Source organism: Thermobia domestica, chromosome 13 (assembly GCF_964235325.1).
Source record: "Thermobia domestica chromosome 13, izTheDome1.hap1.1, whole genome shotgun sequence".
Classification (NCBI taxonomy): domain Eukaryota; kingdom Metazoa; phylum Arthropoda; class Insecta; order Zygentoma; family Lepismatidae; genus Thermobia; species Thermobia domestica.
Genome location: NC_137466.1, coordinates 214,682,657 through 214,708,115, shown reverse-complemented (window position 1 = coordinate 214,708,115; position 25,459 = coordinate 214,682,657). Strand labels below are relative to the sequence as shown.

Genomic DNA, 25,459 nt, shown 5'->3' with positions numbered 1-25,459 from the left:
ATTATATTCATAGAACACCAAATTTTAAATGCGTTATCCGAAACCGACCTTTGCTTGGCGAGGATCTGTGTAATAAATAGGTATATTTACTTTTAATTGAAATAAAAAGTCTACATGGAAACTTAATTGAAATTAACTACTTAGTGAAATTAAATTAAATATGTAGTTTGTTATGCTCACGGTTAGGATAACAAAAATGAGTAATTAATGCAAATGATAATTTTGAAATAATTGGTAGAATGAGAAAGTAGAAGGAAACCAGAGCCTCGAGAGAAAACTCATGGACACGATGTTATCCACCACTAATTCACATGGTTTGGGATCGAACAAGGGACCCTATCTATATGTATATCAATTATTATTTCACTTATTTAATATACTACTAATAAATATTGGAATGATAGTACATATATACGCGTTATAATCACTTGGACCTCAATAACTCGAATTCCGTGATAACTCGATTTTTTCATATTCCCTTTTAAGCTCTTTATAACACTCAATGTTAATATAATGTTTATATGTCGAATGTTTAAAAATTCCAATTTTTAAGTTCAATTTTAGTTACAAAATTACAAGTCGAATTTTAAAGGTTTCACAATCATATTTTAAAAAAAAATCTCAGTAACTCAAACTTTTGCATCTGTGAACCTCTATGAGTCGACTTCTATAATTCGAATTTCTCTTGATGTGATCTCGATAGCTCGAAGCTATAGTTCTATTCTTTTGCACAATTGTCATTGTTTGCTAATGTGTACTGGAATTGTGTTTCACTCATGTCTAGTATTTTGTTTTTACTACTTACTCACGTTACTTAACTTAAGGAACTTTCACAAATTCGAGTTATAAAGGTTGAACGAATAAAACTTAGAAATATGGATGTTATATAATCACTTTTCATGAAGAACGCAGAACCTCGATATATCGAATTTTTGTTGTGGTCACCTTGATAACTCGAAAAAGTCGATAACTCTATTATTTTTCTCTTCAGCTTCGAATTATCGAGGTTCTATCTGTGTTTCTGTGTTTCTATATATAACTGTGTTTCTACCGTTAAATTTGATCACATACAGGTTGCAGGAAACCTGCAAAAGTTTTCTCGCTACATCACTAAATAGGTGACACATAACCAGTTGAATTTATTTAAACAATATTTTCATTATAAAAACCATTTGTCCCTGAACATTTTCTAGTCACAAAACCTGCAGTCAATAGCTTTATTGAACTTGAAATAAACGCCATTCGTTAATAGCGGGATGCAAACTAAAATTAGCATTAAAGTAACCCATAGTGACCTACTTTGTACGTAATTTCAACAACGCAATTAATATTCATGATTTTTTATTTAATGAATCGCAGCTTTGGTAGTTCAACATCTGTTTCTGACCGAAGTATAAAGTGAATCTCAATTTACAGTTCTAAAATTATTCTGCAGGGGGAATCAATATTGACAATCATCGTTATTCGAGCTTTCTGCAACTACAATATCTGACCTCTGACGCCACTATGACGTAGTAAATGTTTCAAAGGAACACAACTGCCTTATTAAACGTTTTTTTTTTTTTTTTGATAGAACAGGCATTATGAAGTTTTCGAGCGCCAGCAATTTTAATCAACTTTCATTCAACATGTTTTAGTATTATAACAGTCGCTATATTACATAACATTATATTTGCTGATTCTAAATTGTTATATTGATACTTAATTGTTATAAACCTAATGTAAAATAGATGTTGATATTCAGAACAACTCGTAATTGGCTTGATTACATACAGCAGTTAATAAACTCTTTATTGGTTAACGTAGTAGCCACGTAACGAGAGCAGTAACAGTTATTCTTCATTTGCCAACGCGCGTAAAACGATTCGTATAGTCTCGTTACCAGTGCTGCGTCTTTAGCGTTCGTATAGTTGGGACAAATAACAGCCACTTTTCCGCGTGTTGCATCCGTATAGTCGAGGCATAACGAGAGCAGCAGTTTTATCCATTCTTCATTGAGTAGTGTAGTAAAACTTGACGGAAACAGTACGAGTTAACTTATTTTTCATTGACTAGTGTAGTAAGATATAGAACATTTCCTTTACTTTTCATTGACTAACGTAATTGTTAGCTATTTAACGGAAGTAGTTTGAGTTTGTTTATTCTTTATACATGCCCGTCTATAGCCAGAGACAAGAAGGGGTGCAGTTGCTGCCCCTAGATTTTGGAAGGGTGTTCAATTTTTAGAAGTACAAGACATTTATTTGCTTACTTACTCTACTTACTCTACTTACTCTACTTACATAGATCTCTACGGTATTTTTTCATAATACCTTGCAGAAGAAGGGTTATAAGCCGGAAAGCCCTACTTTAGGTACCCTACTGCAAGTTACAATGATGATTATAATAAATAAATCAATAATCAGTCATAATTAGGGATGGGCAAAACCGGTTTTTATAAAAACCGGAAACAGGTTTCTAGAAAAAACGAAACCCGAAAAACCGACATTTCAGTTTTCTCCAAAACCGGTTCGTTTTTTTTTACCGAAACCGGTTTCGGTGAAAACTTTTGGAAAACAAATAAAACTATTTCTGTGGAAATGAATTTGGTTTCCGGAGAACAACGAAACACTATTCTGGTCAGAAATAGAACAAATTTTTGGGGAAAAAAATCGGAATTGGTTTTGAAGAAATCCTAAACCGGATCCGGTGAAAAACCGAACCGGTTTTTTGAAAATTTTCAAAAAACCTGTTTCGGTTCTTCTAAAAACTGAAATCCGAAAAACCGGTTTTTGTGGCCACCACTAGTCATAATATTAAATAATACCAGCAATTTTTCTCCACATTAACTTATAGCAGTGGCGTAAGCAGAATTTTATCAAGGGGAGGGTCAGGTATTCAATTTCATTTCATTTCAAGGCAAGCATGATTTTTGTAATGTTATATATTTTAATATATTAAACGCTAATTTTCTCTTCTAATATTTTGGTCAAGGAGGGTTTAAACCCTGAAAGCGTTCCTTGTGTAAGCCACTGGCTTAAAGATTAATCAGTGAACAAGAGGTATTGTTGTTCCAGGAAAAAGAGCAACACGAGATTTTACAATAAGGTCCAAATTCGTAGCATGAAGACCAGTTTGTTTATTTGCATGTTTATTTATCGATGCCATTTTGCGAACAAGCCATTAACCATGTTAAACTTGTTGCGAGAAGAGCACCAGTTGACCCCATTTAAATTCCGATATCCATTCCATTATATTGAATACATTGCATCAGGCCCGTATCCAGGGGGGCTAGGGGGCCGGACCCCTCTAAATTTTTACTGGCCCCTCCTAAAATTTTCACGGTAGGCTTAAAAGTGGCTATAATATGGTGATGAACTATAATGTGGTTGGATCGGGCCCCCCCAAACTTCGCCCGCCCCCCTAAATTTTTGGGCTAGCTACGGGCCTGTATCGCATATGCATTGTATCCATTTGATGTTCTCGGTAATGTCTACAGACCAAGCAGCAGAACAAAAAATAGCTTCTTAGATCTACGTAAAATGAGTGGCTCTATTTGCTATTGTTCCTGCTTCGCTAACCAAGCAGTAAAAATGCTTAATTTTCTGTTCCAATTAAGAAATAAATAATATAGTTTAATCTACATTTTTGTAACCTAGTTGATAAATATTTCAGAATATGGAAAACGAAAAATCATAACTAATAATGGCTATTGGTTAACTTCCTCCGGAGTAGTGAAAATTTCTCATCTTCTGTAGCACTGTTTCGTAGAATACTACAGATCCTTATCAATTTAATGGAAACACATTGAATTGGAAATACGTTAAATGTATGAGTTGACAATGGTCAGGCGGCGACTGCAGCGCCAGGCTGTTGGTAGTAATGCGTCAGGGTAAACTCTGTACTGCTTGAGAAGCAGCAGAATGGAGTACGCAGCAAACTGAGCAGACGACAATAATGTTAAATGCGCGCGACCTCTCTGATTTCCAGCGAGGACGATCGTCGAACAGTAATCGGAGGAATATCCTCAGTGACAGGTCTTGCCGAGCGTTAAACGGATTGCCAGTCAGAAGTGTCGTGCTATTGCGAAGCAAGTGAGTTACGAATTCAAGCAGCACAACCACAGACTATCAAAAATCACAATCTGCTGCGAGTTACAAGCCATGGACATATGTGGTCGGGTGCACGGATGAAATCGCTGATAAGGAACAATAACCTTTTAGCCTGACTCTAATGGTGCACAACAAACGCTGATGACTGGAAGCATATGATATGGTGTGATGAGTTATCATTCATCGTATTTCAAACCACGGCCCGTGTTTATGTATGGCAGACACGTAAAGAAGTGAATGATATGCAGTGTCTCCATCCAACTGTGAAACGTGACGGCAGGTGTAGGGCGCAACATCCTGTTTTAAGCGGCTCCTATGCTCATGCTTACCAGTCACATTACTGCCCATAATTATGTCGCCATTTTACAGGTTCATGTGCACCCTATGATCCAGATGTTGCTTCCATAGCGCCAGTTCAGTACTATATAGACCAGGGTTTCTCAACCTGGAGGTTGCGAAGGTAAGGGGAAGGGATAGATATAATTAGAATCTAATACCGGAAAATACTTTTAATATTATTTTAAATTTTGTCCTGGTAGGCATATTTTTATTTTTATGTATACTTTGAAGAGCAACGAAAAATAGGTATATTAAACATTTTCAACAGGTGCAGAGTTGTTTAAAAATCAATTTAGATGAAAAAGGTACGACATGAAACTAATGAGAACTGCAAATTGAAATACCAGAAAAATACAAATGCAACAAAACCTGCATATTGAAATACAATTAAAATTGAAAGTTAATGAAATACCTGAGCATGATGTGATTTTCCTAGTGCGGCAATGTCTGGTTCAGTCTTCGTGACGCACACTATCAAGTCAGTTTCAACTGATAAGCGATTTTTTGTCTTTGTTTTAATGTTTACCATGGAAGAAAAAACAGGTACGATGTAGCAATTTGAATTATTACTTTTAAAACAGCAGATACCAGAGCAGGATATTCTTCTCTTCTCTTCGGCCAGAACTTAACCAAGTCTTCGTTACAGAAAATCAGTTGTAAGGACTTGTTGGTTTTAATTCACTCGCTTTTAGGGATGTTACGCTATCCACTATATACAAGAAATGGATTCTTACTATTATAGAAATCACAAACTTATTACAAACCAGAAATTATAAGCAGGTCGCTAGTAAGAGGATGTGATAAAATGGGGATCGTGATATGAATTAGGTTGAGAACCACTGATATAGACTTAGCAATTTGTAGTATTTCACACACACACACACAAAATAAAAGTTTCTGTGCTTGTTCTGGATGTGCGCTTGTTCAGTAATATACCCCTTGTATACCCACCACAATTCTTCAAATTATTTGAACCCTCAGCCCCATTGTTCATCTGATTGTTCGTGATGAAAATACCTGAATTCAACTACGAATAATGGCTACTAACCTTCCTCCATTTCCTCATCTGGTTCGTGGCATTGCAAATGGTGGAGCTTCGGAATCCCATGTTTGCTGTAGCTGTTCAGTTGTTCTGATAGGTTATCCATCTTCATGTCCTTTAAAAAACAAAAGAGAAACATAAAATGCATTATGGATCTAGCCATGTTTAAAAAAAAAGAGAGAGAGACTAAATTACACTACATGTAAATTTTTTAAAAGGATACAATCCGAAAAAAAAACTTCAAAGAACAAAACTAAAAGAGTAATTTAAAACTCAATTCAGTCTCTCCTCATACAAACATCACACACTATCATTATTCGTCCATGTTTTATTATTAAAACTTTCATTTAAGTTTTCTCATGCTGAAAACAGCGTATGTAGTTCATGGTAGAAACACTGAATCCAAAGTGAAGTGGTACGAGGGCCATTCCGAAAGTAACTTTCGATTGATTAAAAAGAAACACCAAAGTAAATAAGAATTTATCATATACATCTGAAAACTACTTTTTTTGCTTTATTTTACAACATAGTTTCCATAAATATTTAAGCACTTGTCCTATATCTGCACAAGCTTAGAAATTCCATCAGCATTAAAATCCCCCGCCTGTGCTTTGAACCAGCCTGTGACTGCATCTTCTAGCATGTGTTACTACGTTATATAACATAGTCCTTGGAAATTTTGTGGAAATTGATCGGAAAGCTCCGAGATTGTGAAACGTCGATTTTCACAAATTTTTCCTTTTAATTTTCTGAAACGAGTTCATCAGTGACTAATGATGGCCTGTCACTCCTCTCTTCCATTAATTTTCTGAACGAGTTCATCAGTGACCAATGATGGCCTGTCACTCCTCTCTTCCATTAATTTTCTGAACGAGTTCATCAGTGACCAATGATGGCCTGTCACTCCTCTCTTCCATTAATTTTCTGAACGAGTTCATCAGTGACCAATGATGGCCTGTCACTCCTCTCTTCCATTAATTTTCTGAACGAGTTCATCAGTGACCAATGATGGCCTGTCACTCCTCTCTTCCATTAATTTTCTGAAACGAGTTCATCAGTGACCAATTGTGGCCTGTCACTCCTCTCTTCCATTAATTTTCTGAACGAGTTCATCAGTGACCAATGATGGCCTGTCACTCCTCTCTTCCATTAATTTTCTGAACGAGTTCATCAGTGACCAATGATGGCCTGTCACTCCTCTCTTCCATTAATTTTCTGAACGAGTTCATCAGTGACCAATGATGGCCTGTCACTCCTCTCTTCCATTAATTTTCTGAATGAGTTCATCAGTGACTAATGATGGCCTGTCACTCCTCTCTTCCATTAATTTTCTGAACGAGTTCATCAGTGACCAATGATGGCCTGTCACTCCTCTCTTCCATTAATTTTCTGAACGAGTTCATCAGTGACCAATGATGGCCTGTCACTCCTCTCTTCCATTAATTTTCTGAACGAGTTCATCAGTGACTAATGATGGCCTGTCACTCCTCTCTTCCATTAATTTTCTGAACGAGTTCATCAGTGACCAATGATGGCCTGTCACTCCTCTCTTCCATTAATTTTCTGAACGAGTTCATCAGTGACCAATGATGGCCTGTCACTCCTCTCTTCCATTAATTTTCTGAACGAGTTCATCAGTGACTAATGATGGCCTGACACTCCTCTCTTCCATTAATTTTCTGAACGAGTTCATCAGTGACCAATGATGGCCTGTCACTCCTCTCTTCCATTAATTTTCTGAACGAGTTCATCAGTGACCAATGATGGCCTGCCACTCCTCTCTTCGTTATGAGTGTTCATCCACTTTTAAATGAACGAACCATTCACGGACAACTCCTTCACTCATCACACTTACTCCATACACGGCACAAAGTTCCCGATGAATAGGTGCTGCCGAATATTGTTTTGACGTAAAGAAACGTATAAGAGTTCGCACCTCGCAGTTGGCAGGGTTTTCTATTGCAGCACACATTTTGAGACGCTACAAAACTGGAACCAGTGATCAGACAACCTTCACTCTACCACGGCTGGATGCAGACTGATCTACCGTGCACGCCTATTCAAAGATGGTAGCGCTCAGGAGCGTCATTTCAGACTTCACTTGAGGGTGGTAAGAGCACCACTGACATAAGACTTCCACGTTTAGTACTAGTATATTAGTAGATAATCGATTAAAGTATATGTATTGCTCAAAATCTTGAGGGGGGGGACAATTGCCCCCTCCTTCCCCCCAAATGACGCCCGTGGTAGCGCTGCCTCCACTACTTCACGCACAGTGACGAATCGTAGCTTACTTTCCGAACGTGCTTCGTATAAACAGTCTGGAAATGATTACTTCACTATTTGTAATTTTCAAACTATGTTATGGTTAAGTATTGGAAGTCTTATACAATGAATATGTCCGTCAGTCTGTCTGTTTAACAACAGATAGCAAAAAACGGCAAGATATATCGAGAAGCGGTTTCCTGGAATCGATTGAGCAAACCAACACTACGTTCCGTCTTATCTATTAATCTTCTATTCACACCGCAAAGCAGTAGAAATTTACCACTTCCGGTTTCAACGTGGATCGCCATAGAACAAGAACGGTAACAGATAGCAACAAATTTTCTTTTTTCTTTCTTTCTTTTTTCTTTTTTTCTTTCTTTTTTTTTAAGAATCGATTGAACGTCTCAAGAAAAGGTAAGAGATAGTGAGAAGCAGTCTTTTGGAATCGATGGAAAGTCTCAATAATAGATTGCATTTTCTCTACTCAAGCCGGAAGTGGTACAAATTACCTATTAACAGATTCAACATTGATAGCGATAGTGAAGAAACAATAAGAGGAAGAGAGGCAGGACCGTAACTTGTGGGAGAAAGGGAGGCAACTGCCCCCAAGGGAAGCTCCCTGCCATTTGAAATCAAAATCAAATCTTTGAGTTTTACATCCCACGTTTATGCCAGTTCGGCTAAAGGAGACGGTGATGATGAGTAATGAATGAAATGATGGAATGAAGAAAGTGGGAGGAAACGGGAGAACCCCGAGAAAACCCACGCACACGGTGCTTGTCCACCACAAAGTTCACTTGGCGGGGCTGGGATCGAACCCGGGACCCCAAGCACCAGAGCTGAACGCTCTACCACTGAGCCACCGCAGCCCCCCCTGCCATTTGAGGGAAGCCCATTTTAAGACAAAAATTTTCTTACTTCATGTACGATACTAACATGAAATTATAAATGAGGTATCAAACAGGTTCACTACATTACAGAAACAAAACAGCACACAAAAAGTAAATAAAACAAAAATGAGTCGTGGGCCCATTTCAGTAAAAAAAAAAGTCTACTATTAGGGGCCCTAGAAATAATACATATTCGTATGGCTTTGAGATTTTTCAATATTGTCACCTTAATTAATTTGTCATGTATGGAACGGGCCCAAGGGCGTAATTCACGGCTCCGCAGAGGGCCCACAGGCTTCGGGGGTAAGTAAAGAGTAAGAGTAAGATGGAAAGAAGGGGCCCAAAAATTAGACAAACAACTTTTCTAGGTGGCCCAAATACGCGTATTAATGCTTCCCCCCACAGAAAAAGATCTAAGTTACGGCGTTGAAGACAGGAGCAGTTTCTTGTATGGGTTAAGTACTGCAAGAATAAGTTTCAACCTTGACCTTAACCCTATATTGCAACTGGGAGTTATAGTTATACTACCCCTAGTTCTAGTATTGAATTCGCGTAATTTAGAAGTCTACCCTAGCAACAAAATTCACTTGTTTTACATTTTTTGTATGGCGCCGCGGTGGCTTAGTGATAGAGCGTTCAACTCTGATCTATAGAGTCTGTGGTTCGATCCCAGATCTCGCCAAGTGGGGGGCTCTGTGGTGGACAAACACCGTATACATGGGTTTTCTCAGAATTCTCAAATTTTCCTTATTCGACTCTTTCATAACACGCTGCCTCAGTAGTATAGCGCATATCTCTGCTGCTTGGGGTCCCTGATTCAACCTCCGCTCAAGTAAGTGTGTGATGTCCGTGGGTTTTCTCGAGGTCCTCCCACAACCTCATTCCACTACTTCTATTATCATTCACTTGCCTTAATCATCAGTCTTCCTTAACCTAACGGGCATAAACGTGGGATGTTAAATTGAAAGATTTTACATCTTCATTTTTCCACCATTTCATTTATTTCTCATCATCACCGTTTCCTTTAGCCTACAAGATATAAACGTGGGACGTAAAATTGAAAGATTTCGTTTAATTTATTTTTGCATAATTGTAACTGCAATACATAAATAAAAGCAACATTATTTTACTATTGTTGCCTATTATTTATAAACAAGATTTAGTATGTAATGAACATTCATAGTTTGTATTTTTCTATTCTCATAATCTACCGTATTATATGTCAGTCAGTTCCGTCTTTTTTGGCCTAGCGATTAACGTGCGTACTTTCTATGTTTCTAGTCCTGATGGATGAGCTCGAACACAACTTACAGGTACATTTAAATATCATAGAAGACCTGAAGATTTGTGCAAACTTATTCTGCTCAAAGGTAGGTTTTTTTTGCACACTTACCGTAAACTGCAAGCTGTGTGGGGTCAGAACCAGAGCCGGCTCTACCATATTTGCAATACGTGCATTCGCACGAGGCGGCGAAATCTGTCATAAATATATTATTTAAAATAAATATTTCTGGTTGGAAACAGACCTCATGATGATGATAATTAAATTTATTAAGCTGACCTTCTATTTGAGTACTACATTCATAAATGATGTTTAGGTCGCATTAGTTCAAGGTCACATGGCCAGTGCCAAAACAAATGGTCAAACAAGTCTTAGCATGAATTGCTTGATTGTTGTCAAATACAAGAACTCAATTCTCGATCAGTAGCGAACACCTGTTCCATTTAGTTAGTTATCACAGTTTTGATATGAAAATCAGTCTTGTCTTTGTAACAGACAAGCTTCTTATCATTGAAGATGGAAACAAGTTTTTTTTTTAAATTATTTGTTAACAAATGTAGAAGGAAAATCAAGAAATAAAGATAACAGAACTAGTTGGATTGGAATTGCAAACTGATATATTGAGATTGAAGGTTGATATTGAATTATATAAAAGAAGGATTACCATCTTTTCTTTGCAGGTGTGTTTGCTTTATCTTTCACTAACATAATATATTATTATTTTTTAAAAAAACAGACACAACGAGATTGTATTTGTGGTGTTTTGGCCTTTCTGAGTGCGAGTGCACGTTCTATCCCCTTCGTTGTTCATGATGGGGACATACTTAAAATCCAGATTTGTTCATTCTGAAGAAAGGGGAGGGGGCAAATTGCCTACGGCCAGCCCTGATCACAACCCAGTAGTAGATTGAGTGGCTAGTTCCTTCATTCCGTGGTTCGAAATAAGAATATTTCAAACCGGAAATTAACGAAAGGGAAAACGTTTTATGTAGTAAGACTGTTCATCTGTTTTTCAACTGGTTAAAAAGTTTTATACAGCATCTTGTGTTTCAAAGTTTGAGATCACTTTGAAGAAAAAAAAAAGAAAAAAGAAAACAAAAGAAAAAAGTAGGAAAGAAGTTCTGTCAATGCTTTACATGATCGCAGCAAATGCATTTACAACAAAAGAAAGAAAGAACTTGGCTATGGAACTTGAATAAAGGATTTGACTCAATGTTGTTTCCCATTTATCTCTAATTGAATTTCCTGTTTTAGTAAATGCCCTGTAACAGGAACGGAATTGGTATTTCCTTCAAATTCAATTACTTTTTTTAAAAAATTCGAAACACAGCTAGGACGAGCTGAAAACCTTTTTTTTTCTTTCTTCAAAACTATAATCGAATTACAAATCTTTATGCGATCAAATGTAATTCTTCTGCCAATTCGAATGTCCAAATTTAAACCTAAGATAAATATTGTTCCACTTTGAAGTTTAATAGAAAGCCTTTGAGTGAACATATTGCAGAAATTGAAAATAAATTATTTGCTTTTTCAGTGTTGCAAAATCATTTCTTTGATACTTACTCATAAGTATTAGACTATTATCAAACTTTGCAGCAAATTTTGTATGAATCTGTTATCTGTATTAAAATCCAATCGTCCTTACAGCAAGTATCTTCTTGAAATAGATGGGGATCGATTTGTGAGATTAATTGTGATGTGACTATACTGTGCGGATGACAGTCAATGAAACACGGATATTATAAGCTGTATAAAATGGGCGAGATACTTCATTCGTGTGAGGTATGTAGGCTTTTTCTTAATAAGCCTATAGTAAAGATACTTTTGGGAAGGCTAAAAGAAGGATTGCTCATGAGGCGAGACGAGACAAAATAACCGCATTGAGATACGAGAGTCTCGTAGGCAACTCTACAGACAGTCTCAATTCTTGTCTCGTAGGCAAATCTAAAGACGGCCTCAATTCTCTCAATTCTTATTTCGTAGGCAATTCTACAAACAGTTTCAACGCCTGTATCTTTACAGACAGCTTCAACTCTTGTATCGTAGGCAACTCCACAGATAGTTCCAACTTTTGTCTCGTAGACAAGTCTACACGGCCTGAACTCTTGTCTCGTAAGCAACTCTACAGATAGCTCCAACTTTTGTCTCGTAGACAAGTCTACACGGCCTGAACTCTTGTCTCGTAAGCAACTCTACAAATAGCCTCAACTCTTGACTCGTAGGCAACTCTACAGACAGCCTCAACTCCTGGCTCGTACGTACTTTACAAACAGCCTGAAGTCTTGTCTCGTAGGCAACTCTACAAATAGCCTCAACTCTTCACCCGTAGGCAACTCTACACACAGCCTCAACTCTTGGCTCGTAGGTACTTTACAAACAGCCTGAAGTCTTGTCTCGTAGGCAACTCTACAAATAGCCTCAACTCTTGACTCGTAGGCAACTCTACAGACAGCCTCAACCCTTTGGCTCGTAGGCACTTTACAAACAGCCTGAACTCTTGTCTCGTAGGCAACTCTACAAATAGCCTCAACTCTTGTCTCGTAGGCAACTCTACAGACAGCCTCAACTCTTGGCTCGTAGGTACTTTACAAACAGCCTGAACTATTGTCTCGTAGGCAACTCTACAAATAGCCTCAAGTCTTGTCTCGTAGGCAACTCTACAGACAGCCTCAAAGCTTGGCCCGTAGGTACTTTACAAATAGTCTGAACTCTTGTCTCGTAGGCAACTCTACAGACAATCTCAACTCTTGTGTCGTAGGTACTTTACAAACAGCCTGAACTCTTGTCTCGTAAGCAACTCCACAGACAATCTCAATTCCTGTCTTGTAGGCAACTTTACAGACAGCCTCAACTCTTGTCTCGTAGGTAACTCCACAGACAGCCTCAACTCTTGGCGCGTAGGTACTTTACAAACAGCCTGAACTCTTGTCTCGTAGACAATTCTACAGACAGCCTTAACTCTTGGCTCGTAGGCAACTCTACAGACAGCCTCAACTCTTGGCTCGTAGGTACTTTACAAACAGCCTGAACTCTTGTCTCGTAGACAACTCTACAAATAGCGTCAAGTCTTGTCTCGTAGGCAACTCCACAGACAGCCTCAACTCTTGGCTCGTAGGTACTTTACAAACAGCCTGAACTCTTGTCTCGTAGGCAATTCTACAGACAGCCTTAACTCTTGGCTCGTAGGTACTTTACAAACAGCCTGAACTCTTGTCTCGTAGGCAACTCTACAAATAGCCTCAACTCTTGACTCGTAGGCAACTCTACAGACAGCCTCAACTCTTGGCTCGTAGGTACTTTACAAACAGCCTGAAGTCTTGTCTCGTAGGCAACTCTACAAATAGCCTCAACTCTTGTCTCGTAGGCAACTCTACAGACAGCCTCAACTCTTGGCTCGTAGGTACTTTGCAAACAGCCTGAACTCTAGTCTCGTAGGCAACTCTACAAATAGCCTCAACTCTTGACTCGTAGGCAACTCTATAGACAGCCTCAACTCTTGGCTCGTAGGTACTTTACAAACAGCCTGAACTCTTGTCTCGTAGGCAACTCTACAGACAATCTCAACTCTTGTCTCGTAGGTACTTTACAAACAGCCTGAACTCTTGTCTCGTAAGCAACTCTACAGACAATCTCAATTCCTGTCTCGTAGGCAACTTTACAGACAGCCTCAACTCTTGTCTCGTAGGCAACTCCACAGACAGCCTCAACTCTTGTCTCGAAGGTACTTTAAAAACAGCCTGAACTCATGTCTCGTAAGCAACTCTACAGACAGCCTCAATTCGTCTCGTAGGCAACTTTACAAACAGCCTCAACTCTTGTCTCGTAGGCAACTCTACAAATAGCCTCAACTCTTGGCTCGTAGGTACTTTGCAAACAGCCTGAACTCTAGTCTCGTAGGCAACTCTACAAATAGCCTCAACTCTTGACTCGTAGGCAACTCTATAGACAGCCTCAACTCTTGGCTCGTAGGTACTTTACAAACAGCCTGAACTCTTGTCTCGTAGGCAACTCTACAGACAATCTCAACTCTTGTCTCGTAGGTACTTTACAAACAGCCTGAACTCTTGTCTCGTAAGCAACTCTACAGAAATCTCAATTCCTGTCTCGTAGGCAACTTTACAGACAGCCTCAACTCTTGTCTCGTAGGCAACTCCACAGACAGCCTCAACTCTTGTCTCGAAGGTACTTTAAAAACAGCCTGAACTCATGTCTCGTAAGCAACTCTACAGACAGCCTCAATTCGTCTCGTAGGCAACTTTACAAACAGCCTCAACTCTTGTCTCGTAGGCAACTCTACAAATAGCCTCAAGTCTTGACTCGTAGGCAACACTGAATAACAGCAATCTTGAGTGAATTGTGATAGTACAGAACTGAATTCAATAGTGCTTTTTTTCAGAGACGAAGTTTTAGATCACTTTAAAGTAGAACTTCCTAGGTACAGATCACGAAGGACTACTGCTGGTTAGCCTACTCGTAGCTAGATAATGTGTGGTGACTGCTTTCATAACAATTATTTCTGGCTTTCTAAAGAGAATTCACCGCCTCTTAATTTAATAAAAAATCCAGTTGCTTTGGATGAGAAGTCAAAGACAGATGGATATTTTGCAATTGAGAGCTCACTGAGGCTCAAGCTTGCTATTCCAAAAAAGATTTGCGCACATTAATATCAATGAGGTTCATCTTGTTCGAGTTCGAGCTTGTTATCCTTAATGAGACTGTGGCCTCGGGGCCGCGGTGGCTCAGTGGTAGAGCGTTCACCTCTGGTGCTAGGGGTCTCGGGTTCAAACCCTGCTCCCGCCAAGTGAATTTTGTGGTGGACAAACACCGTGTGCGTGGGTTTTCTCTGGGTTCTCCCGTTTCCTCCCACTTTCTTCATTCCACCATTTCATTCATTACTCATTATCACCATGTCCTTTAGCCTAACCGGCATAACCGTGGGACGTAAAAAAAAAGAAAGAAGAAAGAAAGAGACTGTGGCCTCATTCAATTAATAACCTTGAAGCTTATATCATTGGAGTCAGCACCGATAGCTAAACATTAAAGCGTGACCACCACACGCACGCGCACTAACCACACGGCCAGTGTTTCTTTCAGAAATAATGTTCCGAGGGGACATACTTACATTCCGGGGGCCACTGCTCATACTATTCTATTTATTATTATATTATAAATATATTATTATATCATACATCTAATAAAGGATTTTTTGTTTGTATTTTTCTTACTTTACGATCAGCCTGCTTTATTTTCTCAATCGTATGTTTACTGATGATCTCCTACTATAGGCACAAAGGAGAAAGAATGAAGAAATTGAAGATAATGCTATCACTTACCTTGCTGTTTCCAAAGAGCCCACTCCATCGTTGCTTCGAGCTTTTAGATCCTTTGAGCGAGCCTTCATGAGATCCAAGGATAGATTCGGAGACGTACGTTGGATCCTCTGTACTCACACTGAAGAATTTGCCTCCTTTGCCTCGGTAGCTCTGGAATGAGAGGAGAACAACCAACAAATTAGATTCTCTGTCTGAAGCTTGAAAGCTCAGAGAGAGAGAGAGAGAGAGAGAGCATTGACCTTACAAAGAATACTAGTTGAACGCAGATATTCAACTTTATCTTAGGTTGGAAATTCCCTTTGTTTCCAAAATTTCAGCTTTAAGTATTTTACATGCTACAAAGGAAATACATGTAATATTGTCAATATTTTTTTCAGAAACCAGTTACAAATTACATATATACAAGGAGTATTCAAGTTTATATAGAGTTCGTTTCTACGAAAGATGTATTCAATAAAGGAACATAGTATATAAAAATGAAAGAATCTTGTTTGTGATGGCATCACGGGAAAACGGCTAAACAGCCTGATATGAATTTTTGGATAAAGGTTGAGGATCGACATTTATGTCAAAAACTTAGTACCGGTATCTCACGAGTCAAGTTACGAAAATGAAAGTTCATATACGAACATATAAACTTTTCCTTGAAAATAGTTGGACATTTGTTCTAGCATTCTTGAGACAGGGTCATTTTCTATATATTTTTCTTTAAGTTGAGATCAATGTTGCCTGTTGTTTGTGATAGCATCACTGGGAAACGGTTGAACAATTTGAAATGAATTTTGGAACATGGTTAGGACCTACCTTGAGCCAAGTTTTTATCGTGCCACACTTTGATTAATCAACATATTCTAGCGGTGTACAGGGGCTTAAAATTTCAGCCAAGCATACAGTGTATCATAAGCTCATTAACTTAGAAAGATGAAACTTGACATACTTACTTTTCATTAAAAGTAGATGGACACGCCTCTTCCCGTTTTTTGAAAATTACCGTTTTATGTGAGGAAAGGATAGTATTATCTATAAGTTCATTCTGACACATTAAAATTGATGTTGCCTGATGTTTGCGATCGCGTCATGTTTAGTGCTCTCAACAGGTCGGATCGGGTCGGGTTGAAGACCGACCCGACCCGACCCGTGACCCGAATTGACTGACCCGACCCGACCCGACTGACCTGAACCGTGATCCGACCTGATTGACCTAACCCGACAACCCGACCCGATCTGACCCGACCCGAGTAGCCTGACCCCACAACCCGACCCGAGTTGACCCGACTGACCCGACTGACCCGACCCGACAACCCGACCCGAGTTGACCTGACCCGACCCGTTTGAGAGCACTAGTCATGGGGAAACTATTCAACAGTTTGAACAGAACTATTGAACATAGTACCTACCTCAAGCGGGGATTTTATCATGTAACTTAAGTATTAAAGGGCATATCTTAAGTAGGTAGAGAGTTCAAAATTATTCCAAAAATAGAATAACTTATGGGGTTTTCATTGTTGCTCTTTCATTGATATTTGTACCCTAAGGAAGAAAAGAGGCTCAAACATTTTCTATAAACCTATTTTATTCGTAAAACCTATATATGTAAAGCCTCTATAAACCTATATATATTGGGAAACAAAATCCTTGGAAACTCCTGAGTTTTCACAGACATGCTAAAACAGCATTTAAAATCTTTTCCATTTACATTTCTTTAAGACAGCAACCATCATGTTTATTATTATTATTATTATTATACAAACTATTTCCTTCTTAAAGATACATTGAGTGACAATATCATTACATCCATTTGGTACCAAAAAAATGAAACGAGATCTTTAAGTTTTACGTCCCACGGTTATGCCGGTTAGGCTAAAGGAGACGGTGATGATGAGAGATGAGTGAAATGGTGGAATGAAGAAAGTTGGAGGAAACGGAAGAACCCCGAGAAAACCCATGAGCACGGTGTTTGTTCACCACAAAGTCCACACGGAGCGATCTGGGATCCAACCAGGGACTCCAAGTACTGGAGGTGAACGCTCTACCACTGAGCCCCATTTGGTACAGGTAAAGTTGACGGAATGCAGAACTCCCCTCATGACTATGTGATTAACGTATGTATCTTTGTCGCTGGAGACCCAGATTAGATATCCAGCACCTCATGAGGTTTGGTTTCTATATTATGTTATATATCCACGTGTCATATAACCTCGGTGCTGACAGGTATGTTAAATTCAAACTACATACCTTGAAAGGTAGCACCATAAATATTACTATAAACATCTACTCTGCAGTATGGTAGTGGACCTCGATTTCCTCAGAGAGAAATCACGCATGTAGCTTGAGGTTGACACCCCAGCAAAGAGGTCTACGGCTCATCCTCACTATCTTTTACTTTGTCGTCACGAACATGTTATCTACAGGAAGGTCTGAGTTTTAAGGATTTTACTTATATGGAAATCAGGAGACACAAGAAGTGTGGTTTGTGTCTCTTTCTTGGAACAAAACCAGTTTTTTCGAGAGGGACGGGAAGATTTCTACAAGATCAACGTCCACGAATACGACAAGGAGATTGGACTTCTGGTTACTGACGAAAGTCCCTTAATGCTTTAGAAACTAGAATTATATTAACCACTTAACCACAACACCGAACCCTTGGTACACTGCGAAAAATCCGTTATCCGGACAGCGGTATTTTGTACAAATAAACGGAATCAACTTGCTTACTACAGAAATCAGTAGGGAGCATACGTTATCCGTATGCTACATATGCACTGCCCTTAGATATTACATCATGCCATTGCAGGATGTCTGATATCTAACAATCTTCCTTATATTACATGCATTTGTATATGGATGTTACCTTCGTCAGCTATATGTTATATACGTCCATTTGGTAAGATCCTAATCGCCTATATTGTTTCATACGGAAAGTACGTACAGATGGAACACTTATACAGAAAGTATTATAAAACATGCGTTTTCATTTATACGCTTGCTGTACGTTAAGTCCAAAAACAACAGGATTTACAGATGTAACACACGATTTTACGTCCGACACACACAATTTTTTCTCAGTATTTTGATATAACATACTAAAGTGATACTCATGCTAAGACCACTGGCCTATGAAAAATCCAGCTGTATTTACGTTATTATTTCTTGCTACATACACTAATATTTGAATTTGGAATATTAACCCCTTGCGTTCCAGGTACCATTTTCCTATGTGCGTGCTGTAATACAAGATTTTCAGTTACTGTTAAAAAACTGTTTAGAACGTTATATAGGGCAGAATCGTTGTATAAACTTTAATTAATATAATTTTTTGTATAATCACGCACGCGCACACATCTACACACATGCACACAAAAAATTGCATTCTGGGACATTTGAGTTGAAAAGGGGAATTTTTGATGTTCTGAAGGGAATTTATAATTCTTCAGGTTGGCAACACTAACCGAAGATCAAAGACAAATTTCTTCTTTCTTTCTTTCCGATCTAGAAGTTGCCAATTGTTTATCGTCAAAGCAAACACACGTATGTCGTAATTGAATGCTCCCTTAGCCATGCTATCTACGAGACAAATACATTTTTCCTGGTTGTGAGTAAGGTGCTGTCACCTAAGGAGAAATACTAGAACTAACCCGTTTCTTGTACCCACTAAAAAAATTCATCCTCAGGATTAATATGACCCTTAATAAAGGGATGTCCTGGTATTTTTCAACGAAATATTTTATGACATTCACGTGGATGTCACTGGTATTTTTCAAAGGAGTATTTTATGACATTCACATGGATGTTTCTGGTATTTTTAACGGAGTATTTTATGACATTCACATGGATATTGCTGGTATTTTTTAACGGAGTATTTTATGACATTCATATGGATGGTACTAGTATTTTAAACGGAGTATTTTATGACATTCACATGGATGTAACTGGTATTTTTCAACGGAGTATTTTATGATATTCACATAGATGTCACTGGTATTTTTCAACGGACTATTTTATGACATCCACATGGATGTCACTGATACACAAAAAGTTAAAAAAGTGAGAAAGTAATTGCATAACACTTTGAGATACATGTAAGTAAAATACTCTATTTGTAAAATTTTTAGGAAGAGATTAGGACAAATTTATAACTAAATATTTTATCTACAACTTCTAACATTGTTTTTGAATAAATTTTGCCAAGTGTTTAGGCTACAAAGTTTATAAATACCGAGTAGTTTGAGTTCTTTTAAGTGTATTTAAAGAAAGAGAAGTGTGATATTAATTACCGGTAATTAGAAACTTAAGCCTAAATATTGGTACTACAAAAAAATGCAATCTAAAAATTCTTATTGAGCTGAGCGAAGCGAAGCTCTTATACTCGGGTTAGCCGTTTGGTTGTCTGCGAACTCCTCCTAGACCGTTTGGTCGATCTCAACCAAACTTAGCACGCTGATAGAGTATGTCGTGCTGAGTGACAACATAGGTCGAAATCAAAATCCCATGTACCATCGAGGAATAATCACCGAAAAACGCTTCCTCCTAGACCGTTTGGCCGATCTCAAGAAAACTTAGCACGCTGATAGAGTATGTCGTGCTGAGTGACAACATAGGTCGAAATAAAAAATCCGATGTACCATCGAGGAATAATCACCGAAAAACGCTTCCTCCTAGACCGTTTGGCCAATCTCAACCAAACTTAGCACGCTGATAGAGTATGTTGTGCTGAGTGACAACATAGGTCGAAATAAAAAATCCCATGTACCATCGAGGAATAATCACCGAAAAACGCTTCCTCCTAGACCGTTTGGCCAATCTCAACCAAACTTAGCACGCTGATAGAGTATGTTGTGCTGAGTGACAATATAGGTCGAAATCAAAAATCCGATGTACCATCGAGGAATAATCACCGAAAAACGCTTCCTCCTAGACCGTTTGGCCGATCTCAACAAACTTAGCACGCTGATAGAGTATGTCGTGCTGAGTGACAACATAGGTCGAAATAAAAAATCCCATGTACCATCGAGGAATAATCACCGAAAAACGCTTCCTCCTAAACCGTTTGGCCGATCTCAAGAAAACTTAGCACGCTAATAGAGTATGTCGTGCTGAGTGACAACATAGGTCGAAATCAAAAATCCCATGTACCATCGAGGAATAATCACCGAAAAACGCTTCCTCCTAGACCGTTTGGCCAATCTCAACCAAACTTAGCACGCTGATAGAGTATGTTGTGCTGAGTGACAACATAGGTCGAAATCAAAAATCCGATGTACCATCGAGGAATAATCACCGAAAAACGCTTCCTCCTAGACCGTTTGGCCGATCTCAACCAAACTTAGCACGCTGATAGAGTATGTCGTGCTGAGTGACAACATAGGTCGAAATTAAAAATCCGATGTACCATCGAGGAATAATCACCGAAAAACGCTTCCTCCTAGACCGTTTGGCCGATCTCAACCAAACTTAGCACGCTGATAGAGTATGTCGTGCTGAGTGACAACATAGGTCGAAATCAAAAATCCGATGTACCATCGAGGAATAATCACCGAAAAACGCTTCCTCCTAGACCGTTTGGCCGATCTCAACTAAACTTAGCACGCTGATAGAGTATGTCGTGCTGAGTGACAACATAGGTCGAAATCAAAAATCCGATGTACCATCGAGGAATAATCACCGAAAAACGCTTCCTCCTAGACCGTTGGCCGTTCTCAACCAAACTTAGCACGCTGATAGAGTATGTCGTGCTGAGTGACAACATAGGTCGAAATCAAAAATCCGATGTACCATCGAGGAATAATCACCGAAAAACGCTTCCTCCTAGACCGTTTGGCCGATCTCAACCAACTTAGCACGCTGATAGAGTATGTCGTGCTGAGTGACAACATAGGTCGAAATCAAAAATCCGATGTACCATCGAGGAATAATCACCGAAAAACGCTTCCTCCTAGACCGTTTGGCCAATCTCAACCAAACTTAGCACGCTGATAGAGTATGTTGTGCTGAGTGACAACATAGGTCGAAATCAAAAATCCCATGTACCATCGAGGAATAATCACCGAAAAACGCTTCCTCCTAGACCGTTTGGCCGATCTCAAGAAAACTTAGCACGCTGATAGAGTATGTCGTGCTGAGTGACAACATAGGTCGAAATAAAAAATCCGATGTACCATCGAGGAATAATCACCGAAAAACGCTTTCTCCTAGACCGTTTGGCCAATCTCAACCAAACTTAGCACGCTGATAGAGTATGTTGTGCTGAGTGACAACATAGGTCGAAATAAAAAATCCCATGTACCATCGAGGAATAATCACCGAAAAACGCTTCCTCCTAGACCGTTTGGCCAATCTCAACCAAACTTAGCACGCTGATAGAGTATGTTGTGCTGAGTGACAATATAGGTCGAAATCAAAAATCCGATGTACCATCGAGGAATAATCACCGAAAAACGCTTCCTCCTAGACCGTTTGGCCGATCTCAACAAACTTAGCACGCTGATAGAGTATGTCGTGCTGAGTGACAACATAGGTCGAAATCAAAAATCCCATGTACCATCGAGGAATAATCACCGAAAAACGCTTCCTCCTAAACCGTTTGGCCGATCTCAAGAAAACTTAGCACGCTAATAGAGTATGTCGTGCTGAGTGACAACATAGGTCGAAATCAAAAATCCGATGTACCATCGAGGAATAATCACCGAAAAACGCTTCCTCCTAGACCGTTTGGCCAATCTCAACCAAACTTAGCACGCTGATAGAGTATGTTGTGCTGAGTGACAACATAGGTCGAAATCAAAAATCCGATGTACCATCGAGGAATAATCACCGAAAAACGCTTCCTCCTAGACCGTTTGGCCGATCTCAACCAAACTTAGCACGCTGATAGAGTATGTCGTGCTGAGTGACAACATAGGTCGAAATTAAAAATCCGATGTACCATCGAGGAATAATCACCGAAAAAACGCTTCCTCCTAGACCGTTTGGCCGATCTCAACCAAACTTAGCACGCTGATAGAGTATGTCGTGCTGAGTGACAACATAGGTCGAAATCAAAAATCCGATGTACCATCGAGGAATAATCACCGAAAAACGCTTCCTCCTAGACCGTTTGGCCGATCTCAACTAAACTTAGCACGCTGATAGAGTATGTCGTGCTGAGTGACAACATAGGTCGAAATCAAAAATCCGATGTACCATCGAGGAATAATCACCGAAAAACGCTTCCTCCTAGACCGTTTGGCCGTTCTCAACCAAACTTAGCACGCTGATAGAGTATGTCGTGCTGAGTGACAACATAGGTCGAAATCAAAAATCCGATGTACCATCGAGGAATAATCACCGAAAAACGCTTCCTCCTAGACCGTTTGGCCGATCTCAACCAAACTTAGCACGCTGATAGAGTATGTCGTGCTGAGTGACAACATAGGTCGAAATCAAAAATCCGATGTACCATCGAGGAATAATCACCGAAAAACGCTTCCTCCTAGACCGTTTGGCCGATCTCAACCAAACTTAGCACGCTGATAGAGTATGTCGTGCTGAGTGACAACATAGGTCGAAATCAAAAATCCCATGTACCATCGAGGAATAATCACCGAAAAACGCTTCCTCCTAGACCGTTTGGCCGATCTCAACCAAACTTAGCACGCTGATAGAGTATGTCGTGCTGAGTGACAACATAGGTCGAAATAAAAAATCCCATGTACCATCGAGGAATAATCACCGAAAAACGCTTCCTCCTAGACCGTTTGGCCGTTCTCAACCAAACTTAGCACGCTGATAGAGTATGTTGTGCTGAGTGACAACATAGGTCGAAATAAAAAATCCGATGTACCATCGAGGAATAATCACCGAAAAACGCTTCCTCCTAGACCGTTTGGCCGATCTCAACCAAACTTAGCACGCTGATAGAGTATGTCGTGCTGAGTGACAACATAGGTCGAAATCAAAAATCCGATGTACCATCGAGGAATAATCACCGAAAAACGCTTCCTCCTAGACCGTTTGGCCGATCTCAACCAAACTTAGCACGCTGATAGAGTATGTCGTGCTGAGTGACAACATAGGTCGAAATCAAAAATCCCATGTACCATCGAGGAATAATCACCGAAAAACGCTTCCTCCTAGACCGTTTGGCCGATCTCAACCAAACTTAGCACGCTGATAGAGTATGTCGTGCTGAGTGACAACATAAGTCGAAATCAAAAATCCGATGTACCATCGAGGAATAATCACCGAAAAACGCTTCCTCCTAGACCGTTTGGCCGATCTCAAGAAAACTTAGCACGCTGATAGAGTATGTCGTGTTGAGTGACAACATAGGTCGAAATCAAAAAATGCGATGTACCATCGAGGAATAATCACCGAAAAACGCTTGCATAAACTTAACATGGGGAAAAAGTTTTCACGCGATTTTTTTGTCAACAATTAAAAATGGCATTTATTATTGCATAATGGCCAGGAATGATTACGTAGTTTAAGCTCGCTCAGCTCATTTCATTGCAATCGGGTACATCCATTGCATTCCTAGTATATATATTTGCTATAGCTTTTCAGGCTAAACATTACTAAAGACGTGCAGTAAATTTTTAAGCGTAAAAAGTTCCGTAAATTGAATTTGATAATGAATCTAAGAACTTACCCCTGATGTTTTCCTTAGTGGCACTTGGTTCCCACTACTGCTCTTGATTAGTCGAGCGTTCTTCTCATCTTTGGCTGGAAAGAAGAGAAAACAACGTATATAGTATGGTATTAATAATAAACAAAACAGAACAAAAGCAAGTGCACTTGAACTTAAATTCAGTGGAACTAATTCCTCAGAAGGCAAGTGTGTTTTTATGCCTTGCTTAGTACAACTGGGATAATTAATTTCTCACGTGGCAATTGTGATTTTATGTCTTGCTTAATACAACTGGGATAATTAATTCCTCACATGGCAATTGTGTTTTTATGTCTCGCTTAGTACAACTGGGATAATTAATTTCTCATATGGCAATTGTGATTTTGTCTTGCTTAATACAACTGGGATAATTAATTCTTCACATGGCAATTGTGTTTTTATGTCTCGCTTAGTACAACTGGGACTAACTAATTCCTCATGGCAATTGTGCTTTTATGCCTTGCTTAGTACAACTGGGATGGCAATTGTGATTTTATGTCTTGCTTAATACAACTGGGATAATTAATTCCTCACATGGCAATTGTGTTTTTATGTCTCGCTTAGTACAACTGGGATAATTAATTTCTCATATGGCAATTGTGATTTTGTCTTGCTTAATACAACTGGGATAATTAATTCTTCACATGGCAATTGTGTTTTTATGTCTCGCTTAGTACAACTGGGACTAACTAATTCCTCATGGCAATTGTGCTTTTATGCCTTGCTTAGTATAATATTTGCGCATCAAACTTTTAAGTGACATCATTGCTACAGAGGAGTGATAATGGCTTTTTTTTTAGTAAATTGCACGCATGACCAGAGACTAGCGAATGGGAAGTTACTACACTCCGATGAAGGGGTTGAAGTGAGGTGTCAAACCATGCTTTCCTCCTGCATTGCAATTCTTAAATTTCAACAAATCTGTCTCGTACTGCACAGGTTGTTCTTCGAAAGCCACCAACAATGAAATCTTGCAGCTGTGCTCCTTACGTTGCATTATTCTTGTTCATATGTTATTAAGGTTAATTCACATATAGTGTGTCGTGTCCCCTGTCTTGCTCCGTCTGTGCCACGGTCGCGACTATCCCTTTCCGGTACCCGGTTTTTTGGGCTATTTTTTAGACTTTCAGTCAAGCAGTTACTGCATCGTCACTATTTATCCTAGGATCATGGTTCATACCTCATTCTCTTCAGAATGGAGCTGGCTTTCAAATGATACCACTTGCATGCTTATACCATATACCAGGAGTGGGAAAAATGTCAAACAGAAAAATTTGGAGGGAAAATTTTTTTCTCGCACTTTGGGCCCCTCTGGAGCGGCCCTGTGTGAACGTAGCCATCTAAAAAAAATCTGATAAATAGTACTTGGTATACTAAATGTGTGTGCCAAATTTCAAGTTTCTATCTTGAATACCAAGGGCGGGAGAAATTTTATCAGGAATTCCCACCATGCCCCAAATTACCGTAAAACACCATGATCTCAGGTAAAAAATTTCCTGAGACATCCGTAATTACCCTAGGGTCATGTTTCGCCCATCATTCTCTTCAGAATAGAACTGCCTTTCAGGCG

General features: G+C 39.2%; 1 protein-coding gene across 1 annotated transcript in view; it reads right to left on the bottom strand.

The window, feature by feature from the left end:
- The window catches only part of LOC145669008 (uncharacterized), a gene marked incomplete in the record, with an annotated part of 761,869 nt that overhangs the window by 60,998 nt on the left and 675,412 nt on the right, over positions 1–25,459 (bottom strand). The window contains 3 exon segments of the mRNA XM_081737333.1: positions 5,479–5,587; positions 15,246–15,395; positions 23,872–23,945. Coding sequence (XP_081593459.1) covers positions 5,479–5,587; positions 15,246–15,395; positions 23,872–23,945 — 333 coding nt within the window.